Below are 21,786 nucleotides of genomic sequence, written 5' to 3' on the forward strand. Positions count from 1 at the left end.
ACCACACACACACCACACACACACACACCACACACACACCACACACACACCACACACACACCACACACACACCACACACACACACACCACACACACCACACACACACCACACACACCCCACACACACACCACACACACCACACACACACCACACACACACCACACACACACACACCACACACACCACACACACCCCACACACACACCACACACACCACACACACCACACACACACCACACACACACACCACACACTCACTCATCGTGTGTTGCAGGTTCTCCTCCTTCCCTGGCTGATAAAGCTGTTTCTCCTGGCTCCCCAGCAGTGGCTGCTGAAAGTGAGTGCAATGTTTCATATGATTCAATGATGTCATACAAAGCTTTATAAGTTGTGTGTGTGTGTGTGAATGTGCATATATTCATGTTGTGTGTGTTTGTGAATGTGCATATATTCATGTTGTGTGTGTGTGTGTGAATGTGCATATATTCATGTTTTGTGTGTGTTTGTGAATGTGCATATATTCATGTTGTGTGTGTGTGTGAATGTGCATATATTCATGTTGTGTGTGTGTGTGAATGTGCATATATTCATGTTGTGTGTGTGTGTGAATGTGCATATATTCATGTTTTGTGTGTGTTTGTGAATGTGCATATATTCATGTTGTGTGTGTTTGTGAATGTGCATATATTCATGTTGTGTGTGTGTGTGAATGTGCATATATTCATGTTGTGTGTGTTTGTGAATGTGCATATATTCATGTTGTGTGTGTTTGTGAATGTGCATATATTCATGTTGTGTGTGTGTGTGTGAATGTGCATATATTCATGTTGTGTGTGTGTGTGTGTGTTCTCTCCTGCCAACAGTGGGCTCTGCTGCGGTTCTCCCCCCTGAGTTGTTCCTGAACCTGCGGTTCCCCAGAGAACCTGCAGACCAGGCTGCTGTGACGCCCTCGCAGTTCATCAACGTGATCGATCTGGAAGATTCTGTTGTCCTCCAGGAGCTTCCCTCTCGCCCCCAGCCCTCCCCTCCCACCTCCGCAGAGCTCCACCTCCTGGCTGCCTCCGTCACTAACTCCGCCCGGCCACAGCTGCCCACCGCCAGCACCAGCAGTGAAGACAAGGTGCCCCAAGATTCACCAGGTAGGCAGGGCCACACTATGCATGTACAGGTGTATGTGTTTGACATGAGTGTTGATTAGTCAACCAGTGTTGTATCTGGATTGATTCATCTACCAGTATTGTACTATAACAGTATTGTAGAATATTGTTTAGTATGCTTTTGACAAGGAACGTTGTCTCGTCTCCTGACTAGCTATCTGTATTATTTCCCTCCAGACGTCTCAGTGGCCTCTCCTCCAGGGACCCCCTCCGAGCCCGGGGGAGACCCAGAGACGGTCCCCCTGCCTCGGGGGAGGAGAGGCCGAGGTGGGGCCCTGGAGGCCTGGAGGCCCTCTGGGATCCAGGTCTCTGCCCACCTGTCGGAGATGGACGCCCAGCTGTCCGCCCTGCAGGACATCGCTGACCACATGGAGAGGGAGTTCTCCAACACCAGGCTGGTAGGCTGCCGTCGCCATCAGGCTCCAGGCATCTTAGGCCGTGTGTGGATGGTGTTAGTGTGGAGATCTCTAAGTGTGGGTTAGGATGTTTGTGTCTTTAAGTGTGACTGACTATGAGTGTATGTGTGTCTCTGAGTGTGTGTGTGTGTGAGTTAGGATGTGTGTATGTGTGTCTCTGAGTGTGTGTGTGTATGTTAGGATGTGTGTGTGTTAGGATGTGTGTGTGTGTCTCTGAGTGTGTGTGTGTGTGTATAGGATGTGTGTGTGTCTCTAAACGTGTGTGATTCCTCCAGCTGGTGAAGACCATAGAGACCCTGGCTCCAGGCATGGCTCCAGGGGAAGAGAAGAGGACACACATGAACAAGACTGTCACCCTGGCCATGTCACCTGAAGGTCAGCACAACGTCACTCTCACATAACCCCCCCAAGTCCCTAGTTATTCTGTTAACAAGTCCAACTAGATTTAGATATCTAGAAACAAGGTTATCACACTCAGTTAGGTGTTAGGTGTTAGAGTTTTTGCAGTGTACCCATATAACTGTGATAATGCTGCTAAATGACGTTTTTTATTTATTTATCGCCAACATGACCTCACCTTGGACAGCAAATGTGTGTGTGTGTGTAGCCACAAAGCATGCCAACGTATCTGTGTGTGTCTTTTCTCCTGGCACAGCGTGGAGACCTCAGCCTTCCCTGCCCTTTTTCACTCCCCCATCAGGTCTCCATGAAGAGGAGGAGGAGGAGGAGGAAGGTCGAGATGCTGAGATAGTCACTTCAGCTCCGGGGGGTCCCCATCTGCACCTCTCTCTTTCTTCTCCCCCCGCTGCAGTCCGGAACACCTCCAGCCACCACATCCCCACAGGTACCCAGCAACACATGACTCATCTGCTCATCTCACATACTAATGGACGATGACACTGACAGGGGAGGCAAACAAATCAATTCTTATTATTTGCGTGTATGAAGCCACAATGACATCAGTGTAACCAAATCCCCGTGAGTTCTTCCCACCCCCCAACCCCTGGGCTGAGACAGGAAGCAGCAGCTGGCAGAGTTCCATCCCCACTTTCCTCATTTCCTGTTTACTTCCTGTTCATCTCCACTTACCTGCTCCCTGAAGCTATAACTCCCAGTGTTTTCTGTGACCACACACATTCCTCCCCCCCCCCCCCCCCCCCGTCTGTTACCTGCCCTGAGAGGAAGTGGTGATTGGCATCCAGGAGGGGGTGGTTGAATGAGATCTCTGTGTGGTTGCAGGCCTGTGGCTGTCTCCAGGTAGACCACACTCTGAGTCAACTGTGTGTGATGTCAGTCAGGGTAGGGAGTGCTCCACTCTCACACACACACACACACACACACACACACACACATACTGTCACACACACACACACTGTCACAGACACACACACACATACTGTCACACACACACACATACTGTCACACACACACACATACTGTCACACACGCACACACTCACACACACATACTGTCACAGACACTGTCACACACACCTGGGGCACAACACTTAGTTTTCACCTTGTTACTCAACACTCCTACACTGACACAGTAGCTCCTAGTAACCCACACAGTGACAGCTGGAGCTAACTGCTGTAGTGGTTGATGTGACACAGAGAGACGAACATTCATTCTGTAATGCACACACACGTACACACACACACACACACTACCAGGCATCTGATCTGTTTGGACTAGTTCCAGGTTGGTACATAGACTGGAGTCAGAACTTGGCTTGTTCTTGGCTAGTTCTCTTTCTCGGGGAACTGTGTGATCAACGTTTGTGTTTCTCCTGCAGATTCAACGTTCAACATGGCTGGATCATCCACAAGGTAAGTGGAACCAATTGCTGGAAAGTTCTGTGTTGGAGTTCTACTTGTCATTGTGCTTTACAAATGTGTCATTTGGCGAGTCTCTTACCCCCTCTCCCCCTCTCTCCCCCCCCCCCCCCCCCCCCTTCTCTCTCTATCCTCTCCTCCTGGCTTCTTATACCTCTCTTCCCCAGGTGGACTGACGAGGCGCTGGCTCTCAGTGGGCTGAGCGATGTGGCAGACATCTTGGGAGAGCTGGTGAGGGACGGAGCTATGTCCCCCTCGGCCCTGGGCCTGTCCTACAGCCAGGCTGCCCACCTGGGGAGGTACAGTGACACCAAAGAAACGCACTCTCTTTTTCCCCCCATACCTACACTTAGGGAGTCAGATGGCTGAGCGGTGAGGGAATCGGGCTATGAATCAGAAGGTTGCCGGTTTGATTCCCGGCTGCGCAAAATGACCTTGTGTCCTTGGGCAAGGCACTTCACCCTACTTGGGTGGACCTTGGGGGGAATGTCCCTGTACTTACTGTAAGTCGCTCTGGATAAGAGCGTCTGCTAAAATGACTAAATGTAAAATGTAAACCTACGCTTTGGTTCTGAGCTGTGACTGTGTGGTGCTTGGCAGCAGACTGGACCAGCAGCAGAGCCGGAGGGCGGGGCAGCAGGGCGCGCGGGCGGAGGAGGAGAGGAGGGAGCTGAGGATGTGGATGAGGAGGAAGCACAGGGAGAGGACGGTCGAGTACCACAGACAGAGGGAGGAGAAGAGAGAGAGGGAGCGCAAGCCTTTCAAACCCTCCGTCACTTCGGTGAGAATGTTCCGGAGACCTCTTAACATCATACACATAGGATGTTAACATGTATTTAATATATATATATATCATATATTTAACCAACAGAACTGTAACTATGGTAGAATTGTACTCAGTTCTCCATGTTGTTCCACAGAAGCCAACTTCCAAGGTCTTGGACATCAATAGGAAAAACAAGGAAGAGAAGGACAAGTATGTACAGTATACTGTGAACTGATATTTCCACCTATCTGTGATGGGCTTTTTGTGTGTTTTCCTGTGTCTGGTTTTCCTGTGTGTCTGTACTCTGTCCTCATTGGGCTGAGCATAAGGTGACTCCTTGTCATCGGGGTGGTATAGTACCAGTGGATCCACAGGCAGTGACAGAAATGGAAGGCAGACTGAGGGTGTATTTGCTGATGGTGTGTGCGTGTGTGCGTGTGTGTGTGTTTGCTCCTCAGGATTCTACTGATGGAACACCACCACCAGAGAGCCCAGGAAGCATGCTCTCTGATCACAGACCTCCTAACCACCCCTCTGACCCTGCCCGTGACCTCCGCACGACCTCTGGCTTCCCCGCGACCTCTCCCCTCTCAGGTCACAAGCAGCACCCGAAGAAGTCCAAGGTACCTCCACCTCCAATGCCGCCCCCTTTGTATTATAATTCCTTTCATTTATGTATTTTGATACAGTATTATTGTCGACAATTCCTGAGGGCTAATCCTGGTTGTGGGCCGTTCCTAGGGGGCGGAGCTTGTCTGTGGCGTTGGAGAAGAGGAGGAGCGCCTCGGCCCAGCTGGGTCGAACCCGCTCCCTGTCCTCCACCCGGCCGGCCCCGCGTGTCCAGGGGTCGTCTGGGGGTCAGCGGACCCTGAGCAGCAGGCTAGGCCTCCACCGCCCAGGTACTGAAGGGCTCGTCTGCAGACACGCCACCAAACCCTGGCGACAGTCACTCACTGCAGCATGTTTTCACTGGATGAGGGGTATACAGTGCCCTCCAAAAGTATTGGAACAGTGAGGCCAATTCCTTTATTTTTGCTGTAGACTGAAAACATTTGGGCTTGACATCAAACGATGAATGTGAAACCAGAGATCAACGTTTCAGCTTTTATTTCCAGGTATTTACATCAGGATCTGATGCACAAATTAGAAAATATCACCTTTTTGTTCGAACCCACCCATTTGTCACGTGAGCAAAAGTATTGGAACATATGACTGACAGGTGTGTTTTATTGCCCAGGTGTGTCCTATTACATACATTATTCAATCAATAAATACCACTGAATGTCTACACTCAGGTTCAGATTGGGTAAGATAGGTTTTGTCTATGCAGACTGTATTCAGAGGTGAAAACAACATGAAAACCGGAGCGCTGTCTTTGGGTGAAAAACAAGCAATTGTGAGTCTTAGAGAAGATGGAAAATCAATCAGAGCCATTGCAGAAACATTGGCCATAGCCAGTACAACCATTTGGAATGTCCTGAAGAAGAAGAAAACTACTGGTGTACTAAGTAACAGACGTCGAACAGGTAGACCAAGGAAAACATCAGCAGTTGATGACAGAAACATTGTGAGAGCTGTAAAGAAAGACCCTAAAACAACTGTTAGTGAGATCAGCAACAACCTCCAGATGGCAGGAGTGAAGGTATCACTATCTACTGTTCGCAGAAGACTTCATGAACAAAAGTACAAGGGCTACACCAGAAGATGCAAACCACTCATTAGCAAGAAGAATAGGAAGGCCAGGCTGGAATTTGCCAAAAAGTACAGAGATGAACCTCAAAAATTCTGGGACAAAGTTTTATGGACTGATGAGACAAAGATGAACTTTTACCAAAGTGATGGAAAGGCTAAAGTTTGGAGAAAGAAAGGAACTGCTCATGATCCCAAACACACAAGCTCATCTGTGAAACACGGTGGAGGTAATGTCATGGCTTGGGCTTGCATGGCTTCTTCTAGGACGGGCTCATTAATCTTCATTGAGGATGTAACACATGATGGCAGCAGCAAAATGAACTCGGAAGTCTACAGAAACATTTTGTCTGCCAATTTAAGGAAAGATGCAACCAAACTGATTGGCAGAGCCTTCATCATGCAGCAAGATAACGACCCAAAACACACTGCCAAAACAACAAAGGAGTTCATCAGGGGCAAGAAATGGAAGGTATTAGACTGGCCAAGTCAATCTCCAGACTTAAACCCTATAGAGCATGCATTTTACCTGCTTAAGAGGAGACTGAAGGGAGGAACCCCACAAAACAAACAACAACTGAAAGAGGCTGCAGTGAAAGCCTGGGAAAGCATCAAAAAGGAAGAATGCAAAAGTTTGGTGACGTCAATGGGTCACAGACTTGCTGCAGTTATTGAAAGCAAAGGATTTGCAACTAAATATTAAGTCTTATTCACTTAAATATGTTTTAAGTATATCTGTTCCAATACTTTTGCTCACATGACAAATGGGTGGATTCAAACAAAATGTGATATTTTCTTAGTTGTGCATCAGATCCTGATGTAAATACCTGGAAATAAAAGCTGAAACGTTGATCTCTGGTCTCACGTTCATTATTTGATGTCAAGCCCAAATGTTTTCAGTCTACAGCAAAAATAAAGGAATTCGCCTCACTGTTCCAATACTTTTGGAGGGCACTGTATTTGTATGAAGTTCCTATGTAGGAGGGTGTTACGTATCTTCCTTGTTTGGACTCAAGAGTTGAGAGGTTATGTTTACATTTTATTCATTTATCAAGACGCTTTTATCCAAAACGATGTATGTATAAAGCACAGCAGCAGATCGGTGCTCAGACAGTTCCTACACCTGACAGTATGTCAGTCGTCAAGGAAGAGTCTGTATTTGCTAGCCACATGGCACGTTATATCACTGAGTGTGTATAGCAGCGTTGATGTTTGTGTCCTGGGCGTTAGCGAGCGTCTTGCCGAGGGACCGCCTGTCCCAGGTGACCAGACGGGGCATGCTGTCTGAACAGAGGAGCAAGATGGGGATCCACTCTGCCCCCCAGGGGGACGCCCTCACCACTGGACATGGGATCCACTCCGCCCCCCAGGGGGACGCCCTCACCACTGGACATGGTAGGCCGTACAATACTCTCTACTGTATATGACTCTCAAAGCCTGTATGTCACTTTTAAAGCCTCTGCATCTCTTTCAAAGCATCTCTTTCAAAGCCTATACAACGCCTGTATATCTCTTTCAAAGCCTGAACATCTCTTTCAAAGCACCTGAATCTGTTTCAAAGCTTGTACATCTCTTTCAAAGCACATACATCTCTTTCAAAGGCTGAGCATCTCTTTCAAAGCACCTGAATCTGTTTCAAAGCACGTACATCTCTTTCAAAGGCTGAGCATCTCTTTCAAAGCACCTGAATCTGTTTCAAAGCTTGTACATCTCTTTCAAAGCACGTACATCTCTTTCAAAGGCTGAGCATCTCTTTCAAAGCACCTGAATCTGTTTCAAAGCACGTACATCTCTTTCAAAGGCTGAGCATCTCTTTCAAAGCACCTGAATCTGTTTCAAAGCACGTACATCTCTTTCAAAGGCTGAACATCTCTTTCAAAACACTTACATCTCTTCCAAAGCACCTGGGCCGTACCTGACTGTTCTTTGTGATAAGTGGTGGAACTAACCACACGGTTCTTTGCCTCCTTGTGACAGAGCGGTGGAGAGAGCTGAGCCAGCCCCCTCCTGGACGAAGAGGGGGAGGGGGGGCGAGGGAGAGGAGGGAGGAGGAGGAGGAGGAGGAGGAGAGGGAGGTGGTGAGTCCGTGGGACCCCCCCCCGGAGATCCGCAGGCTCCTGGGTCTAGACGGCTCAGACCCGGGACAGGTGAGGAGGCTCAGCATGTAGAACTCACAGCACAACTCAACCATCAGAATCTGAATCAGGTTTTATTCGCCATGTAGGTTTACACAAACACAGAATTTACTGTGGCCGGAAGGTGCAAACAATAAACATACGGATTCAATCAAAGTATAAAAGTACAGTAGTCTAGCTAATCCTAGGAAGTAATCTACTAAATAAAACAATTTAAAATGTAAATTATAAAATATAAATGCAAATATATATAAGAATATGAGTGTGAATGGGTAATAGTGCAAATAAGGTGGCTTGTGTAGTGCAACAGGTGTCGGATGGACTGATCATAGATAATAGTTAAATGTCAGTGGGAGTCCTTGGCCTTGTTGAAGCTACTCAAGATGTTGAAGCTACTCCAGCTACATCACAAGTAGAAATAGTTCCAGTAGTTCGGTGGCTAGAGTCAAGGGACGGTCTGTATTTACCAGGCGCACGGTGCAAATGAACCACATCTTAAATTATTTACAAGGACGACAGGACTCCAAATCATCATTAAGATGATCAGAAGGTAACTGACCTGTGGGCTTTAGGACCCAGAGGGTAACTGACCTGTGCTGCTGCTGTTGTCGTCAGAGTGTGGCAGGAGTGTCAGAGGACCATAAGGGAGGAGCCAGAGGAGGAGCAGCCGGGCTAGAGACCCTGTCTGAGAGCACCGGCAGCATCCTCAGCAAGCTGGACTGGGCCGCCATCGAGAAGATCGTGGCTGGAGAGGGCTAGTCTGGGAGGGGGTCGGCTTGGAGTGGCACCAACGATGAAGAGAGAGAGCGGCACCAACGAGGAAGAGAGAAAGCGGCACCAACGAGGAAGAGAGAGAGAGTGCAGAGCAAGATGGAGGAGGCAACCAATGCTTCTGTCATAGACATGGACTCTTGCCTAATAGGCCTGTGTGGTTGTGTGACTTCATTAATTCACCAGACTTGTTCTTTGTATTAGTGCAGTCAGTTTGTGTGTGTGCTTCAGTCTGTGTGACAGATTGTGTAATTTATTATGTACAGGAATACAATAATTATCCTTTGCTCACTTCTCAAGATTTTTGAATAAAGTTTGAATTTTGTTTTTTTATTGTTTTTGTCTCACGTTTATTTGTACTGTTTTATAGTTTCAAAGAAGATGCTGCTTAAACAGAAAGGTGTGAAGGTGTTTTCCTGTACGAAAGAGAAATCGTTTTGTTATTGTGGGCTCGTATACTGCAGCGACAATACCCACGCATACTGCTGGCACACAGCAGCCGGCTGTCACCGGGTTACAAAACGTGGTTGGCCAGACAGACAGTCCTCCCGTTTTAGCAGTCTGGAACAGACATAAACAAACGCACGTGTTGTAAAAAAACAAAGATCCTGCATTAAGATAATTAATTTTAATCATCACACGTCAGTGTTTAAGCATTTGACATAGTGGACACACCATTTGCTAATAGTCAACTGTGGGAAACGTTGACTTATTGTCAGTGTTTCTTACCCCGGAAAGCCGGATGTTTAAGGCGACTGTCCCGGCGTCTAAAACGTACAACCCCACGTGACGTTTTGTTTTCTGTCTGAGCGGGGAACATCATGGATCCCAGCAAAGTGGGAAAAGGTATCTACCTAACTGTAATTATGTATATGTTATATTTTTTTACTGGTGGTACATACGGTGGTGCATGATAAATGTATGAACCTCATTAATTGTTTTCTACAAGAACGGACGTTCTCTCCTGCACGTCTGAAAGTGGACTGTAGCTAGCTAGTTAGCTAGCATGCTTGTTTGTTGGCTTGGTGTCTTGAGTATAGCAGCTAGTAATTTAGACACTTGTAAACCGACGAGGTTTTATTTAGTAAAAGGTTTGCTCAGCAATACCACTCTCAGTGGTGAAATCATGAGTTAGCTAGCTAGCCACCACGTCCGATGCGTTTATTAGCAATAGCTAATCTAGCTAGACTGAATGAAACTGACACAAATGCCTAACGTGTTCAGTCTAAAGTTTTTTTCTGCTATTTTCTGCTTTTCAGAGTCTGACGAAGATGCGGACATGGCCTCCATCATGGGGTTCTCTGGCTTTGGTATGATATGGAATATTGTCATATTCCAATATGAACAGTGAGGCAGGGCAACACAGAAAAACCTAAACAGTTGCATGTATTCTAAATTCATTCATTTAGCCGAAGCTCTGATATAAAAAGCGACGTAACGCTACGTAGGGGGATCTTAACCTCGGACCTATTCATAGATAGTCAAATGCTGTAACCGATAAGCAGTTCTCTTTCTGCATGTGTGTGTGTCAGTTACAGTCTTGTGATATGTACATTGTGGTATGTTAATATAATGTCCGTGTAACAGGTAAGAAGGCCCGAACCTTTGATTTGGACGCCATCTTTGAGCAGACCCGGAGAACAGCCATAGAAAGGAGCCAGCATGTGTTAGGTGAGTTGTTTAAAGTGTTAAAAGGCTGTGTGTATGAAAGAAAGGTGTGTGTGTGTTAGAGAAAGAGATGTGTGTGTGTGTGTGTCTGTGAAAGAGAGACAGAGAGAGAGAGAGAGAGAGAGGTGTGTGAGAGATTTGAGACAAGAGAGAGTTGTGTGTGTGTGTGTGTGTGTGTGTGTGTGTGTGTGTGTGAGAGACAAGAGAGAGTTGTGTGTGTGTGTGTTGTCTCTAACCCCAGCTGTGTCGTCCTCAGAGGACAGGATGAAGGAGGATGCAGGCGAGGGCTCCCAGTCTGCCAAGCCTTCAGGCTCGGCCAAGAGAGACAAGCCCCAAGGCCCAGCTAAAGCCCCCAGGTACGCCTGCCAATCAGAGGCTAGCAACCAGGGGTGTTCGAAGTGGGGGGGGTGGGGTTAGATGTAGAACCTATTAGCTGTATGACTTAAGGGGCCTGTGTTCTCCAACTGTTTATGTAAAACTTGTAAACTTGTATAGGCATATGTCTTGTAAAATCTGTTCATCTAGCAGACTTTTTTATCGTAAGCGACGTACGGAACAGGGGTTAGGATTTGAACCTGCAAACTTCTGGATGGGCAAAGGGGCTTCTCTAACCACTGAGCTTGCTCCAGCAGGAAGCAGGAGAGCGAGAGCAGCAGTGACTCAGACTCGAGTGTCATCGGCCCCCCGGTGCCCCCTGGCCTCACGGCTGAGGAGGAGGATGGGGACTTTGTGGGCCCCCCCCTGCCCCCAGGGTACACCGGCAGCACAGCTAACGATGACGACGACGATGATGACGATGATGATGATGACATGCAGGACGACGAAGATGATGTAAGTTGACACCGGCTGTTTATCAATCCACGTTTTTCCTCCGTTCTTGTGTTCTTGCGAACTCGTTTGACGTCATCTTTCATTGCCCAAGTACGGTTCCAATCCAAAGAACACAAGTCACCAAGAACGCCCAAAATACCCGTAAATGTTTTTGATCCGTTCTTCTCAAGAACGCAAGTACGTTCTTAGGGTTCTTTGGATTGTTAAACGGCCAAGGTGATTTACGTTTTGGCACCTGCTCTGACATTGACTTCCTTCTAATTGTGGTACAATATATATTATGAAATATATATAATATCATTTGAGTGGTATTTTGATGTTTGAGGGCGCTTTACCACTGGAGGGCAGTAGAGCTGGGCGGTATGACGGTATATACCGTGCAACGGTAGAAATGTGTCTACCGGGAGAGATTTGGCTATACCGTTTCAACCGCGGTATACTTTATACCATATTTTTGTATTACACGTGTCAATTAAATGTCTGGTTGTTGTATTGTATATAAGCCATCATATAAATCGCATTCTTGCGATATTTAGAATTGTAGTTTAACTTCTATTTGATTTGCTATTTTCGTTTGACCTGAAGCACATTTGCGTTGGTCTGACTGAATTTTCGAGTGTGGAGTGTATTTTGTGCGGACCACATTCATGCCGATGCTAATTATTTATATATTTGATGTCCCATTCTGCAGGTAACCAATTCGATTTGTTGTTCAAGTTTTATGTCTCGCGCTGTAAAATTCTTGTTGTAAAATTACACTGGTGGCATTGCTAGCATTCTCGATCTAGGACAGGGGTCGGCAACCCAAAATGTTGAAAGAGCCATATTGGACCAAAAAAACAAAAAACTATTCTGTCTGGAGTCGCAAACAAATTAAAAGCCTAATATAAGCCTTATAATGAAGGCAACACATGCTCTAAGTGTCTATATTAGCTATATTAGCCTATTATCAAAATGATAAGTAGGCTACAAATTAGTGCTGTCAGTTTAACGCGTTATTAACGGCGTTAACGCAAACCCAAATTAACGGCGTCAATTTTTTTTATCGCGCGATTAACGCTCTTTTTGGCCTAGCAAACTTTGTAGTTTTTTTTCACATGCTGTTGCAACAACTACCGAAGTTAGAAAAACTACAACACCACACCGGATCTAGCTAGACCGGACACAAAACAACAGGCACGCCACACACTTGTTTGGCTTGCGATCCGGCTAAAGCGTAGTAGCAGAGCCCGTTTACGGATATGAGACATTCTCTGGTAGTAGGTTAACTTTACGTTTTGAGTGGATGGCGAGCGCGAGACGCCGAAATGGATGCCAATAAGATTCTGAATGGAAAGTTTACTTTTAAAAAGTTGCCAAATGGTTCCATTGACAAGACCAAAGTGATCTGTGTGTTTTGTCGTTGTAAAATGAGCTATCATTGCAGCACGTCCAGTCTGAAATACCACTTGATGGCCAAGCACACAGATGATGCAAATTCTCCGCCCCCTCGTCAAAGCCAGGCGATTGCAATGTTGTTTTCAATAACAAAAAATATTTGCACGAAGCAATCCGAACCACTTTTCCATGTTGATAAGAGCATTAAAATTTGAAAAAAGAATGGGACAAAAAGAAATCAAGGGACATTTACAATAGATAGAAATAGAAATGTGCGATTAATTGTGATTAATCGCGAGTTAACTATGACATTAATGCGATTAATCGCGATTAAATATTTTAATCGTTTGACAGCACTACTACAAATACATAATGAGCATTCATTAAAAAAGCTAGCTAGCTTCCGTTACCTAGCAACCTAGCATTACACTCGTAGCAATGCTACTTCCTGCTAGTGTTACTTGTTAGCCTCCTCATTGTAAAATTTGAAGCCATATGATAAAGTTTCCATAGTCGATAAGATGGTACTTTATTAACCCCCGAATGCAAATGATTGTGTCCAGGTAGACAGATAGCTAGAAAGCTCACGCAGTCCAGAAAATCTTTAATCAAAAAAAAAATTATTTGGGATATTGTAGCTACAGTACAGTTTGAGTCTTTTGTTTTTAACTCAAGTGTTGTCTCATGTGAGGCTGTTGTTTTTGTTTGTAATAAATAAATAGTGTGATGAAGTACGGTATGGTTATTTTGTACCATTTCTTAATTGAATTTACGGAACAATTACTATTCCGTGATATATACCGTAACCGTGATATAAAATTACTCATACCGTGATAGAAGATTTTGGCCATATCGCCCACCCCTAGAGGGCAGTGTAGTCTCAGTGCACCCCGAGCACAGCTTCAGCAGAATTATCTTGTGAGCTGATTCAGTGCATTGTGTATTTAGCTTTTATTCACTGGAAGATTAGCATGCTGGAGTTTCTAAGCAGATTCAGGGTTTCATCATCACACCAAGCTTCTTACAGCCTCGTCTCTCAGCCTGTTTGCATCGCTTTGAGTCCTCCTGGCCTCCCGTAGTGCCGCACCTGTAGACAGCGGACCAGATGGGATCCTCATTGACAACTTGTGCTCTATCACCTTAGTCACTGGGCCTCCCTCGCATTTTCTCTCTCTATCTTTCTCCTCCACTCTCTCCCCACATATCCCTTCCCTCCCTCCCTCCCTCCCTCCCTCCCTCCCTCCCTCCCTCCCTCCCTCCCTCCCTCCCTCCCTCCCTCCCTCCCTCCCTCCCTCCCTCCTGAGCAGTTAACATCTCCTTGCTGCGTGCTAGTTATGGGTGATGCTCTCCAGACTCCCAGAGTTCTCAGGGCAGGTGTGATGTCAGAGCCTCTGCTGATGTCACGGCCCCAGGCTGATCTCTGCCTGCCTATTGGGTGCAGGTGTAGCGGGTTCTAGTACGGCTGTGTCACTCGGGCCATGAAAGTTGATATATAATGTACGACTGAGCCAGGCTGCTACCATGCATGTGTGACGGTTAAAAAAAATGTTGTATTTCTTCTGTCTGTCTTTCTCCCTCTCTCTCTCTTTCTCGATCTCTCAGAATCCAGTGAAAAAGATTCCAGACACCCATGAGATTTCTCTGCAGCATGGCACCAAAGTAGTAAGTTCTCACCCCTCTCATCCCCTCACCGCTCTCTTCACCCCCTCGCCTCACCCTTCTCACCCCCTGTCCTCACCCCTCTCATCACCTCTCCTCACCCCTCTCATCACCTCTCCTCACCCCTCTCATCCCCTCACCCTCTCTCCTCATCCCCTCCCCTCATCCCCTCTCCTCCCCCCCTGTCCTCATCCATAAATGATGTGTATCCTAGTGCTGTCTGACCAGCTCCTGTCCCTTCAGGTGTATCCTAGTGCTGTCTGACCAGCTCCTGTCCCCTCAGGTATATCCTAGTGCTGTCTGACCAGCTCCTGTCCCCTCAGGTGTCGGCCCTGGCGCTTGACCCCTCTGGGGCTCGTCTGGTCACCGGGGGATACGACTTTGACGTGCGTTTCTGGGACTTTGCCGGCATGGACGCCGCCCTGCAGGCCTTCCGCTCCTTGCAGCCCTGCGAGTGGTGAGAGCTGCCAAAGAACACACACACTGATACACACACACACACTGGACCACACACACACACACTAACACTGACCCACACACACTCACTGGCCCATACACACACTGACACACTCACAGACACATGTACACACACACACACACACACAGGCGCACACACACATAATGGCCCACACACACTGGCCCACACACGTACATGCATACACTATACATCCGTGCATCAGACCACACTTGTTGATTCGCACACACACCTGCATACACTAGCTGCCTTTATTTAACGAGGACAAACATGTGTTTTACACACGCACACACAGGTGTGTCCATGCGTGTTTAATTAGCCACAGAACCCATCCGAGAACGAGTTCTCTCTGGGGTTTTAGGAACCAATGAGCTGAGCTGGACCGGGCTTTCCCTGTGTTTTATTAGCAGAACTGAACGGCACATTTAGCCTGATTGCGGTGCTATCCATTAGCCTCTGTGGTCCCTGACACTCTGGACCTTATTTGGGCTGCAGCGTGAGACCCTGCTCCCTTCTCTCCAGAGCAGGAAGGGTGATAGGGAAAGCTCAGCGGTTAGAGCATTTGCCTGCAGATTAATAGGTCACAGGTTAAAATCCCCCTGGAGGTTGCAGGGTAAAATACAGAATACAATATAGTATCCAAATACAATATTATTAATATGAATAATACAAGTTCCATATACAGGCGCATGTACAAGTTGTATACGACTAATACAATATTATTGTAAATAAACAAAAATAATAATAAACTCCGACCTCCGTAAAGCTGAGCCAATCAGGATGCTGGGTTCAGCGGGGGCCTCTGAGTGCGTCGTAACCCCTGGAGACGGGGGCGTCGGCTGTACCGCTGCTGTTGGGCGAGCATTGCTCCGCCGCGCCGCACGGAAACACTGCTGTCCCATTTCCCCCCTGCTGTGGTAAAGCTGGGTCTAATTGACCTGGATTGCTATCTGTACTTACTTTGTTTGTGTGCGTGTATGTGCAGGAGAGGGAATTTTTGTGTCTAACATGATAGAGTTCGATTTATCCTCCACAGATGCACAGAATATTGTTGACGTTAGTAAACTAAACAAGCGTTTGTTTTGTTTGTCAAAGCATAAATTAAAGTGTTTTTGTTGAAAAGCACACCAGGCCAGAGAAGTTGAAAACGAATTCATATTGAAATCCCTAACAGTTCTTGTCGTCATTGTAAAACCTGGTGTGTGCGTGTGCATGTGCGTGTGTTTCCCAGCTGCTATCTGACAATGGCTGAGCTTGTTTTACACTAGTGTGAATTGTAGAGTCGGTTCACTAAACAAGATAGAGACCTTGCCCGTGTGGTACCGAACCAAACGGACCTCGCATCACACACACACGTGTCCGACAGTTTCACACACGCTTTCCGCCCCGTGTAATGTCGCCGTTCCCATGGTAACAGAGAGAAAGAGCCTGTCATTAATTTTGTGTTTGTCCGTTTTGCAAGGATTAAAAGTGACATAACAATGCGTCTGGCTCTGAGGTCTCACACTATCACTCACGCTGCCTAGCAGATATCTTACAGGGGCTGACGTCAATTGTTTGGGCCACTTGTCCTTCGGGCAAGTTCAACATATTCTTTACTTGTCCAACGCCTGAATGTGTTTGTCCAAAACAAAAAACATTTGCTCATGTGTAAAAAAAGACAACTATAGACAGATAACAAATTAATAAATGTAATTTTATAACTGATTGGGCTTGTTTTTTACAAATGACTTGAAGTCACTGTGACATTGATATCTTGACAGGCAGTCATACATGTGACATGTGTAAATGAGCTTGTTCCTTTGAACAAAGAGGAGGATCTGAAATGATAGGGATTGAAAATGAAAGGGATTTCCACCTATGGTTATAAGCGACACTAACCCTATGGTTATATAAGCAACGCTAACCCTATGGTTATATAAGCAACGCTAACCCTATGGTTATAAGTGATGCTAACCCTACGGTCATAAGCGACGCTAACCCTATGGTTATAAGCGACGCTAACCCTATGGTTATAAGCGACGCTAACCCTATGGTTATAAGCGACGCTAACCCTATGGTTATAACCGACGCTAACCCCTAAAGCTAACATCATGGTTTTCTCATCCTCCTCTCAGCCACCAGATCAAATCTCTGCAGTACAGCAACACCGGCGACGTCATCCTGGTGGTGTCGGGAAACGCCCAGGCCAAGGTGTTGGACCGAGACGGATTCAACGTCATGGAGTGTGTGAAAGGGGACCAGTATATCGTGGACATGGCCAACACTAAGGTAGGTAGGGCTGTGTGTGAAAGGGGACCAGTATATCGTGGACATGGCCAACACTAAGGTAGGTAGGGCTGTGTGTGAAAGGGGACCAGTATATCGTGGACATGGCCAACACTAAGGTAGGTAGGGCTGTGTGTGAAAGGGGACCAGTATATCGTGGACATGGCCAACACTAAGGTAGGTAGGGCTGTGTGTGAAAGGGGACCAGTATATCGTGGACATGGCCAACACTAAGGTAGGTAGGGCTGTGTGTGAAAGGGGACCAGTATATCGTGGACATGGCCAACACTAAGGTAGGTAGGGCTGTGTGTGAAAGGGGACCAGTATATCGTGGACATGGCCAACACTAAGGTAGGTAGGGCTGTGTGTGAAAGGGGACCAGTATATCGTGGACATGGCCAACACTAAGGTAGGTAGGGCTGTGTGTGAAAGGGGACCAGTATATCGTGGACATGGCCAACACTAAGGTAGGTAGGGCTGTGTGTGTAAAGGGGAGCAGTAAAGCAAGTTAGCCATAACTTTTAATTAGGGGTAGGAAGGAGGAGAATATTTTAGTACCTCACGATTCGAATCGATTCTTGGGATCACGATTCGATAAAAAATCGGTTCACGATTTTTAATCAATCAAGTTTCTTTTAAACATTTGTGAAACGTTTTGAATCCCTAGGACACTGAATCGCGATTCAAATCTGAATCGATTTTTTAACCCACCACAACTTTTTATGATCGCAGCCATTCTGTGTGTGTGTGTGTGTGTATAAAAGGGCACAGTACACCAAGGTAGATGTATGTATCCGTGTGTGTGGGCTGTAAGAGGGGTGTTGACTGTGTTTAATCGAGTCCAGGCAGTGATTAGATCCAGAGTCTGGATGACTGAAGGTGACCTGCCTGATGTTCTGTGTCTAAATACTGCTCACTACTTCCTCTCTCGCTCTCGCTCTCTCGCTCTATCTCTCTCGCTCTCTCTCTCTCCTTTTCTCTCTCTCCTCCTCACTCTCTCCTTCTTTCCTTCACAAGAGATCAGACATGCACCATCTCTCCCTCTCTCCTCTTTCTTACTTAATCACCCATGTACACTCATCTGTCAGTACGTGTGTACACACACACACACACACAGACATCCTCTCTCCAATACGCTCACTGAAACACCCTCTCTAACAGACACACACTCTCTGTCTCACCAGCACACAGTCAGGGGCTCTCCTGCTAGTCCAGAGATCTTGATTTCCCTGCCGGAGCTGGTAGTGATTAAGAGCCTTTGATGTGGTGTTAGTTGTTAGAGTTGTTAGATGTGTTACTGTTAGTGTGTAGAAGCCTGTTTCTCTTTAGTCATTGGGCAATTTGCTGTCTCTGCTCTGTTATGGGGGGGGGGAGTGTGTATAGCAGTTCAGATGTGCATAGCAATGGAAGTTACCTCCCTTCAATTAAAGCACCATCACTGCGAACAGGGCCTGTTTGTTTTTGATGCCCTTTTCCAGAACATGGAAGAGATCGAGTCATTTAGCATGTCGTCTCGCTACAGTGTGTGTGTGTCAGTGTGTGTGTGTGTTTGGGGGGGGGGGGGGGGGGGGCAGTGAGCGGCGAGTGAGCGTCATGTGTCAGCCGACCTGTAGATGAGGAGGAAGTGTGTGTTACTGTCCAGTCGCTGCCTGCAGTCCTGATAAGAGCACTCGGTGTGACACAGGAAGCAGCAGGCTGGCCTTTCAGCAGGACACACACACACACACACCCCTGGGCAAGCTGCAGTGTGTGAGAGCCTCTCTCGCAGTCCTGGCTGTACTGGCAGATGTGTGTGTGTGTGTGTGTGTGTGTGTGTGTGTGTGTGTGTGTGTGTGTGTGTGTGTGTGTGTGTGTGTGGAGCAGCACCTTGCAGGAGGGAGGAATCCTTCCTCTGGTCTCTCGTTAATCGACCCTCTTCCTCTGTGGTTAGAGGCTTCAGCCTCTAGCTTCAGCCTCTAACCACAGAAGAAGGTAGAGGTTTGAGTCTCTTCTTCTGTTGTTAAAATGTGGAGTTGTCAGCCTCTTCTGTGGTAACAGGTGCAGGTTTGAGCTGCTGTTGTTTGTGTGTCTGCTCCTCCAGGGTCACACGGCCATGCTGAACAGTGGCTGCTGGCACCCCAAGATCAAGGAGGAGTTCATGACCTGCTCTAACGACGGGTGAGTCCTACACACGTGTACTGTGTGTGTTTGTGCTGTGTGTAAATGCCCTCTGTTTATGTGCTGTGTGTGTGTGTATACAGTATATGGGCAGTTTCTTTGCTTCACTATCCCGTGTAGCTGACCTCGACTGAGGGGTCAGTGAGTTTGATCAAAGTGAGATGGGCCCTCCCGGCCCCCTCCCGGCCCCCCTCGTGAACCCCTCTGCCCCCTTCCGGCTGTGATCCCCGCAGTGAGATTACAGGGATCCAGTCCCTCCAGCAGCCAGCTCTGAGGGGACTACCCTAAATGGATGGAACAGGACATCAAGCAGCCCACTAATCCAAGACCATGCCCCCCCCCCCCTCCCCAGCACAGTACAGCAGAGAACAGTAAAGAGGAAAGCAGCATACAGTAGAGTGAAGAGTAGACTACCTCAGACTACAGCAGAGTAGTGTAAAGAGGACAGCAGCATACAGTAGAGTGAAGAGTAGACTACCTCAGACTACAGCAGAGTAGTGTAAAGAGGACAGCAGCATACAGTAGAGTGAAGAGTAGACTACCTCAGACTACAGCAGAGTAGTGTAAAGAGGACAGCAGCATACAGTAGAGTGAAGAGTAGACTACCTCAGACTACAGCAGAGTAGTGTAAAGAGGACAGCAGCATACAGTAGAGTGAAGAGTAGACTACCTCAGACTACAGCAGAGTAGTGTAAAGAGGACAGCAGCATACAGTAGAGTGAAGAGTAGACTACCTCAGACTACAGCAGAGTAGTGTAAAGAGGACAGCAGCATACAGTAGAGTGAAGAGTAGACTACCTCAGACTACAGCAGAGTAGTGTAAAGAGGACAGCAGCATACAGTAGAGTGAAGAGTAGACTACCTCAGACTACAGCAGAGTAGTGTAAAGAGGACAGCAGCATACAGTAGAGTGAAGAGTAGACTACCTCAGACTACAGCAGAGTAGTGTAAAGAGGACAGCAGCATACAGTAGAGTGAAGAGTAGACTACCTCAGACTACAGCAGAGTAGTGTAAAGAGGACAGCAGCATACAGTAGAGTGAAGAGTAGACTACCTCAGACTACAGCAGAGTAGTGTAAAGAGGACAGCAGCATACAGTAGAGTGAAGAGTAGACTGCCTCAGACTACAGCAGAGTAGTGTAAAGAGGACAGCAGCATACAGTAGAGTGAAGAGTAGACTGCCTCAGACTACAGCAGAGTAGTGTAAAGAGGACAGCAGCATACAGTAGAGTGAAGAGTAGACTACCTCAGACTACAGCAGAGTAGTGTAAAGAGGACAGCAGCATACAGTAGAGTGAAGAGTAGACTACCTCAGACTACAGCAGAGTAGTGTAAAGAGGAAAGCAGCATACAGTAGAGTGAAGAGTAGACTACCTCAGACTACAGCAGAGTAGTGTAAAGAGGACAGCAGCATACAGTAGAGTGAAGAGTAGACTACCTCAGACTACAGCAGAGTAGTGTAAAGAGGACAGCAGCATACAGTAGAGTGAAGAGTAGACTACCTCAGACTACAGCAGAGTAGTGTAAAGAGGACAGCAGCATACAGTAGAGTGAAGAGTAGACTACCTCAGACTACAGCAGAGTAGTGTAAAGAGGACAGCAGCATACAGTAGAGTGAAGAGTAGACTACCTCAGACTACAGCAGAGTAGTGTAAAGAGGAAAGCAGCATACAGTAGAGTGAAGAGTAGACTACCTCAGACTACAGCAGAGTAGTGTAAAGAGGACAGCAGCATACAGTAGAGTGAAGAGTAGACTACCTCAGACTACAGCAGAGTAGTGTAAAGAGGACAGCAGCATACAGTAGAGTGAAGAGTAGACTACCTCAGACTACAGCAGAGTAGTGTAAAGAGGACAGCAGCATACAGTAGAGTGAAGAGTAGACTACCTCAGACTACAGCAGAGTAGTGTAAAGAGGACAGCAGCATACAGTAGAGTGAAGAGTAGACTACCTCAGACTACAGCAGAGTAGTGTAAAGAGGACAGCAGCATACAGTAGAGTGAAGAGTAGACTACCTCAGACTACAGCAGAGTAGTGTAAAGAGGACAGCAGCATACAGTAGAGTGAAGAGTAGACTACCTCAGACTACAGCAGAGTAGTGTAAAGAGGAAAGCAGCATACAGTAGAGTGAAGAGTAGACTACCTCAGACTACAGCAGAGTAGTGTAAAGAGGACAGCAGCATACAGTAGAGTGAAGAGTAGACTACCTCAGACTACAGCAGAGTAGTGTAAAGAGGACAGCAGCATACAGTAGAGTGAAGAGTAGACTACCTCAGACTACAGCAGAGTAGTGTAAAGAGGACAGCAGCATACAGTAGAGTGAAGAGTAGACTACCTCAGACTACAGCAGAGTAGACTACCTCAGACTACAGCAGAGTAGACTACCTCAGACTACAGCAGAGTAGTGTAAAGAGTTGAGGAGAGAATAGAGGTCCACAGAATAGAGCCTGGTAGTGTGAAGTAGAGTAGAGTAGAACCCAGGGAAACGCTCCGAGTCAGAGCAGCTGTGGATGTAGGGGAGACTCTCCAGAGAAAACACAGCCTGTCAGCACCCTGGTCACCAGGGAGGGAGGCAGAGAGGA

General features: G+C 47.0%; 2 protein-coding genes across 3 annotated transcripts in view; both read left to right on the forward strand.

Annotated features, from left to right (window-relative positions):
- cplane1 (ciliogenesis and planar polarity effector 1) overlaps window positions 1-9,054 on the forward strand; it is a 30,261-nt gene extending 21,207 nt beyond the window's left edge. Inside the window, exons 36-49 of the mRNA XM_047045360.1 lie at window positions 276-338; window positions 865-1,140; window positions 1,336-1,556; window positions 1,850-1,949; window positions 2,230-2,418; window positions 3,370-3,403; window positions 3,577-3,708; window positions 4,010-4,190; window positions 4,330-4,385; window positions 4,634-4,798; window positions 4,917-5,074; window positions 7,095-7,259; window positions 7,842-8,011; window positions 8,615-9,054. Of these exons, the coding sequence (XP_046901316.1) occupies window positions 276-338; window positions 865-1,140; window positions 1,336-1,556; window positions 1,850-1,949; window positions 2,230-2,418; window positions 3,370-3,403; window positions 3,577-3,708; window positions 4,010-4,190; window positions 4,330-4,385; window positions 4,634-4,798; window positions 4,917-5,074; window positions 7,095-7,259; window positions 7,842-8,011; window positions 8,615-8,758 (2,054 nt within the window). The 3' untranslated portion in view covers window positions 8,759-9,054. The remainder of the gene's footprint in view (window positions 1-275; window positions 339-864; window positions 1,141-1,335; window positions 1,557-1,849; window positions 1,950-2,229; window positions 2,419-3,369; window positions 3,404-3,576; window positions 3,709-4,009; window positions 4,191-4,329; window positions 4,386-4,633; window positions 4,799-4,916; window positions 5,075-7,094; window positions 7,260-7,841; window positions 8,012-8,614) is intronic.
- Window positions 9,055-9,530: 476 nt separating this feature from the next.
- The window catches only part of LOC124484502 (WD repeat-containing protein 70), a 38,691-nt gene continuing 26,435 nt past the window's right edge, over window positions 9,531-21,786 (forward strand). For both annotated transcript variants that reach the window (XM_047045427.1, XM_047045428.1), the window contains exons 1-9: window positions 9,531-9,616; window positions 10,030-10,080; window positions 10,358-10,441; window positions 10,695-10,794; window positions 11,071-11,269; window positions 14,249-14,308; window positions 14,629-14,762; window positions 16,898-17,051; window positions 19,129-19,205. In XM_047045427.1, the coding sequence (XP_046901383.1) occupies window positions 9,592-9,616; window positions 10,030-10,080; window positions 10,358-10,441; window positions 10,695-10,794; window positions 11,071-11,269; window positions 14,249-14,308; window positions 14,629-14,762; window positions 16,898-17,051; window positions 19,129-19,205 (884 nt within the window). In that variant the 5' untranslated portion in view covers window positions 9,531-9,591. The remainder of the gene's footprint in view (window positions 9,617-10,029; window positions 10,081-10,357; window positions 10,442-10,694; window positions 10,795-11,070; window positions 11,270-14,248; window positions 14,309-14,628; window positions 14,763-16,897; window positions 17,052-19,128; window positions 19,206-21,786) is intronic.

This window comes from Hypomesus transpacificus, chromosome 22, assembly GCF_021917145.1.
Source record: "Hypomesus transpacificus isolate Combined female chromosome 22, fHypTra1, whole genome shotgun sequence".
Lineage (NCBI taxonomy): Eukaryota > Metazoa > Chordata > Actinopteri > Osmeriformes > Osmeridae > Hypomesus > Hypomesus transpacificus.